Below are 6,000 nucleotides of genomic sequence, written 5' to 3' on the forward strand. Positions count from 1 at the left end.
ACATCAAAGCCTCATATCCAGTGCATAGAATGTTTATTTATGCTCAACAAATGAGATGCTTCATGCCTGCACACCTGCAGTAAAAGCTTGACATACACTGCACAGCTTTGGTCTACTCTGCAGCTTTGATTGTCCCAGGAAGCACCAAAGCAAGGAGGGGGGCAAAGAGCATAACCTTTCCCCAAAACACAAAGATATAAAATAGACCCATGGAGGAGGCTTCACTATCTCTTAAACCACTGGGCTCCAAGTTTTTGTAACACAGAAGGTACAAAAAGATTTGGTATTTCTTGGAAACTATAACAGATGTTATTAGTCTTATGATTGACTAAAATATATCAAGACTATAGGCAATGAACACTACTGTGTATGCCAAGAACAAAAACACTTCATTCTGATCTCTCCAATTGAAACAGAAAGCTTTAGCACAGGTTTAGGCACTTGTCCTATATGAAGGACAACAAAGGTACATGGATACTCCTTTGTACTCATAATGCAGAGTGAGGCTTTGGGAAAGAGAAATTGTACTTCGAGAACCAAGTTTATAGACTCTAAACTTTTATCCGTAAGGTAGACTTTGGAATTTTTCATTGCAAAAACAAGAATTGTATTTCCCTATGTGAATATATCTTTTCCCAGCCCAAGATTCACTTTCAAGAAATAAGAGAAAAGCCTTAACTAGATTTCTTTCCATGTGGAGCAACTGATGCCCAACTTGACTTGCTGCCCTAAAGGATGACCCTACAAAAACTGAAACCATTTAGGTGCTTTGATGCAAGCCTGTGCGCTTCAGAATAAGAATAACTTAATTCAGTTACTATTACTGCCTTGCACTCACCAAATAAGCCTTTAGCACATACTAAAAAAAAAAATCATCAAAAAAACCATGCACATGCTTTCACACATACACTTGAAACAGAGCCAAATAAAGACTCCTTACCTTTCCTAAGATATTTATCTCAACATTACAAAATTCAAATGTTGTGAGCAAGAACTCTACTGGAGTTTAGTTTCTACATGTTTGTTTTACGCAGCCTAACCCAGTCTTTTTTCCCAGTCCGTCAAGCCCTCGTGTCCCCTATACAGACAAATGACTAATTCAATTACCTTGTGTGCTGACAGGCCAGCTGGTTGCTGCTTCTTGGCATGGGTAGAAGAGGGTGAGTTATAAATGTCTTTCCCTCATTGTCTTCGTCCTCTGCCCACCCACAAAACTTAACTTCACACCCCTTTGTCAACTTTGGTTTAAACGAGCTAACAAGTTCAGAAGTTGCAGAGTGACACACAGACTACACGGGTGTATGTACCTTCTTTTCACTGGAAAATAGATTGGGGCTAGGAGGGGAAGCAAACTGGCAAGGTAAGTTTACAGCACGCACGTATTAAATTTGCCTCAGCTCCAAAAGTATTGACCCAGCTTAACCCAATCTAAAATGGAGCTGCCACAGTCCCACCACACCCACAGGCGTTCAGTGTTATCCCTTCCCTTGTAGCAGCACTCGTGCCAAAAATCAACCTGGGAAAAAAAAAAAAGGCAGTTAGCATTTGGTGCAGGCAGCTCGGAGCCAGCTCCCTGCCTTGTCACATGGACACCGCCAGTAAGGAACAGCAGCACGCAGCACCGTGGCAGATGCAGCCGGGTACTTAACAGCACACAGGAGCCGACCCTAAGAGCACTTAATTCTGGACATGCAGCTCAGAACCTCATTAGTACTACAGCCAATGATGTGCTGGTTTTACAGAGGCACATATGCACTAATGGAGTTATTATTTTGAGAAGAACAGAAACAGGAAAAAAATATTCATGTGATAGCTCTGAGGTTGACAATTTCAGCTGCATTCTGGACAAGATCTTTTGGTCTTTTAAAATAAATGTATAACCTTGTCTTCTTCCTAGCAAAACTAGCTATACAATCAAGGAAGAAAAAACCAGCACTATAAGCAAACATGGGAATATTTAATCATAAACATTACCGAGTCCAGATTTCCTTTTGGGTAGACCTTTGTCCTAAAGAAGATAAAAGGACGCATCTATTCTGTATCATTCATGCTGAATTGCAAAACCACTGAATAAACCACTGGTAACCCCACGGGTGACTGGGGAGAGATCCGGAGGGAGAAGGTAGAACAGAAGTGGCATAGTGTAACCAGAGTGGCTAAGTTAGATGGAGGGAGGTGTGAACAGCAGAGCATAAGGCAAAACATTTGGGAAGTGTATCCTGATGACATCTTATCTTGGCTGAACAACACAGTGAGTCTGGGGGAGAAAACATTTTTATCTGCAATCATTTATGATCTCCCTTCCCCACTAATCAGAACACAGGTACACAGGTATTGCTCATCAATGTATAGACAGCATGGTTATACATTCATTAGATTTGTTCCTACTACACACATAAAATGAAAATCACTTCAGCAAAAAGAACAGCTTTGTATGATTTTTGAATTCTTATAAGGAGGCTTTGAGGAAGGATTTTTAGAAAAGCTTTTTTTTCCAGTGATCTATTTATTAACAATAAGCATCATAACTTGATTTTTACCCAGCAGAGAACATGTAACAGCTGTTACTCAGTTGTAAAACACTGTCTACTTAAGCAACATTAAATAATAAATAAAGCTCAAGACCTAGTACATGTTTTACTAAGCAATATAATGATATGAAACAAGAAGTTCCAAAGATTAACTGTGAGCTGTATTATCAACTCCGTCCCATGATATCTGTGCCTATAAGTACAGAGCTGTAATATGAAGGAGGAAAGAAATTAACAGTAACAAAAAATAATTTTTGTTCAGTCACAGCTGCACTCACAGTATCCAGTAAGAGGTTTCTTTAACAAATTTAAATCTGAGTTCAATAGAAACCCTTTCCTAATAACTTACACTGATTCTTTTCTACAGCCTTTTTTAGGATGACCTACATTGCTTGGGAATAAAGGTGAAAAAAGTCAACACTGATTTGCATGGTATAGTCTAACCCCAGCATATTGGCTTTTAATTTAGTAGCATTATTCATCAGCCTTTACTGCAATAGCCCTGCAAAAAGCGATCAAAGTCACAGGTAAAACTGAAACTACCTTCCAGATATAGTGGATCAGACCTTGCAAATCCTGAGGCAGAACAGAAACTGCACTAGGAGACACCCCAAATGCAGATGGAACACTAATGACAAAAAAACCTTAATGCTGTTGATACATTTTTGGGTAAGTGAGACCTAGCACAACTGACCTTCAAAAATGCAAGGAAAAAGCTAGCAGTGATCCACATGGAACGGTAATTTCCACAAACCATGAATTTGATTTTGTTATAATTTCATCACCAGTGAGTGGTCAACCATGTGAACCAGAAGAACAATGTGAAAAAAAATAAAAAAAAAAGGTGAGTCCAGAGTTCCAGAAATGTCAGAGTAATACAAATACACTGCAGCCTCACATTTTAATAGAGAAAGTTTCTGTCTGTATCTTGAGCAAATTAGTAACATACGAACAGTGGCAGTCCAACCTAAAACTGAATAATCACTACATTTAATCCATAAGCACATCATTCTGGATGCCTTTTATAAGCTGTATTTTTATCTGTTTGAAAGGCAAAGTAAGTCATGGGGTTGAAAAAATGCCTATATTCTGCATATGGAACATCGAAGATGAAAACCCTCAGTGCATGTCTTAGAGAGGAAGTTCTTTTTTTTGTTGTTGTTGTTTTGCTTTATTTTCTGTGTTGTTGTTTTTCTTTTAAATGTCAGTATACCAGAGAAGTCATTTTAATCATATAATTACTGAAGATTTTGGAAGGTTTACACAAGACCCATAATTGGGCATAAGACATCACATCCTCTGGTTATATACACAGCAATCTGGTCTGGGTAACATTCTTTGCTCTGACCAATGTGTGCGAGGGGGGGCGGGGGAAGGAAGGGGAGGGAGGGGAGGGAGAGGAATGGAGAATTAAAAATACTTCCTCAGATTAAATTTTCTTTACTTCGTTTACTTAAAATGTTCTGATTGCATAAAATGCACTAAAATATTTATCGCGACGCATCTCCGTAGTTAAAACACCTTGTTCTCAATGCGATATCCTAGATATTCAAACAAAAGACATTCAGCTGACAATGAAGCCTTTTTTTTTTTTTTTTTAAATTTTAAGAAGGCATTTGTACACCTAAGACTGCACCACGGATCAGTCTTCTTTATCATGCCGGAGTTGTGACAGGTAATGCATAAAAAATTAAAATCCAATCCACCAGATAAGACATGCAAAATGTCTCCTCCAATCCCACCCCCATCTCGCCTTCAAAAAAAAAAAAAAAAAAAAAAGCCCAACCACCAGCAGCCCTGCACATTCGGAGCACAGTGGCACCCCCAGAGCCACCACTGGGGCGACAGCGACAGGCCCGAGGGGCCGCCACCCCCGAGCCCCCCCGCACCCCGCTCCGGGCTCCATGAGGGGCGAATCCCACCTCGCCGCTTCCTCATGCCCTCACACAATGGTGCTTTCCCCCACTAGCTCCCAATTGTCAACATTTTCACGCTAGGCCCCGGCCGGGCAGGGCTGGGGCGCGGGCGGCCCGAGCCCCCGCTCCGCTCCGGGGCCGCGGGGGCGGCGTGGCCGGGGGGGATCAATGGCCGATGGGCCGCGGCCCCCCCGCCAGCGCCGGAGCCGGAGCCCGAACTGCGCAGCAGGCGCAGCGGGCCCGGCCCCGCGGAGCCTCGGCCAGACCCGGGGCCGCCGCCCCCGGACACCATTTCGGGGAAGGTGCCGCCGCAAGTGGCCCGGCACCATCGCCTCCCCCCTCCCCGCAGCCCCCCGGGCGCTCTCCCCCCGCGGCCCTCGGGGGCCAGGCCCGCCGCTCCCCGCGGGGAAGCACCGGTGTTCCCGGGGGGCGAGGGCGGCTCGCCCGCTGGCGGTCCCCGGGGACGGGGCGGGGGCTCGGGGGGGTGTCCCGTCCCGAGGGGCCGCGGGCGATCGGCTCCCCCCTCCCCGGCCGGGGAAGGAGCCGAGCCCCCGCCTCCCCCCGAGCCGGGGCAGAGCCCGAGCCAAACAAAGCGCGGCCTGAGCGGGAGCCAAGGGTGAAGCAGCCTGGGCTTTTCCTGCCGGTCTCCGCGCAGGGCGGGCCCCGAGCCCGGCTTACCCCGATCCCCGGCGGCGGCGGCGGCGGCGTTGTTCCTCTCCTGCTGCTGCTGCTGCACCGGGCGCGGCCTGGACACTCGCCTGGGTCTCCTGTTGGCGGCTCGGACCGAGTTCATTTGCCGGCTCGTGTGGGCGGCGGGAGGGGAGGGGGGGAATCCTCCGGCAACCGGTGCCTCGGCGGGGACGGGGGCTCGGAGGGAGCCCCGGGGCGGCCGCCTCGCAGGCGCGGGCAGCAGGGAAGGGCGGGGGGGAAATCTCCGGGCGCGGGTCCCGCCGCCGCTGCCGGCTCGCTCGAAGGCAAAGGAGCCGCCGGCTCTCTCAGCGCTGCTGTGGGGGACGATGGCGCCGCGCCCCCCCGTCCCGGCCCCCGGCGATCCCGCGGTCCTGCCCGGCTCAGGCCCGTCGCTGCTCCGTGGCAGGAGGAGCCATTGACACCGCCAGGGACGCGCTCGCGAGCGGGCGGCCGTTGGGCGGCCGCGCTCCGCCAATCGGCGCGCCCCACACAAACGGCCGGCGCCGGCGCGGCCAATCCGCGCTGCCGTACTATCGGTGCGCGGGTTGGGGAGGGGCGGGCGGGCGGCACGGCGCGGGGTGGGGCGGCACGGTGCCTATAAAGGGCCGGGGCCGCGCGTGTGGGGCGGCAATGGCGGCGCTCAGGCCCGGCTGTGTTGGCGGCGGCGCCCGTGAGGAAGCGGCGCGGGAGCCGGGCCCCGGGCAGCCCGGAAGCCACCGGGCCCGCCGGCAGCGCACGGGCGGCGGAGGGGTCCGGCGGGCTCCCCTCAGCCCGTGTGTGATGAAGGAGAGAGGGCGGGCGTCTGGCGACGGTGCCTTGTTGTGGTGCCGTGCGCCTTGGTAACCTTGCCTGGGCTGGGATTA

The 6,000-nt window shown here is 49.6% G+C and overlaps 1 protein-coding gene across 2 annotated transcripts in view; it reads right to left on the bottom strand.

The window, feature by feature from the left end:
* The window catches only part of FBXO11 (F-box protein 11), a 70,900-nt gene extending 65,342 nt beyond the window's left edge, over positions 1–5,558 (bottom strand). For both annotated transcript variants that reach the window (XM_038130711.1, XM_038130710.1), the window contains exon 1: positions 5,126–5,558. In XM_038130711.1, coding sequence (XP_037986639.1) covers positions 5,126–5,240 — 115 coding nt within the window. In that variant the 5' untranslated portion in view covers positions 5,241–5,558. The remainder of the gene's footprint in view (positions 1–5,125) is intronic.
* Between the last annotated feature and the right edge of the window lie 442 nt (positions 5,559–6,000).

Source organism: Motacilla alba, chromosome 3, assembly GCF_015832195.1.
Source record: "Motacilla alba alba isolate MOTALB_02 chromosome 3, Motacilla_alba_V1.0_pri, whole genome shotgun sequence".
Lineage (NCBI taxonomy): Eukaryota > Metazoa > Chordata > Aves > Passeriformes > Motacillidae > Motacilla > Motacilla alba.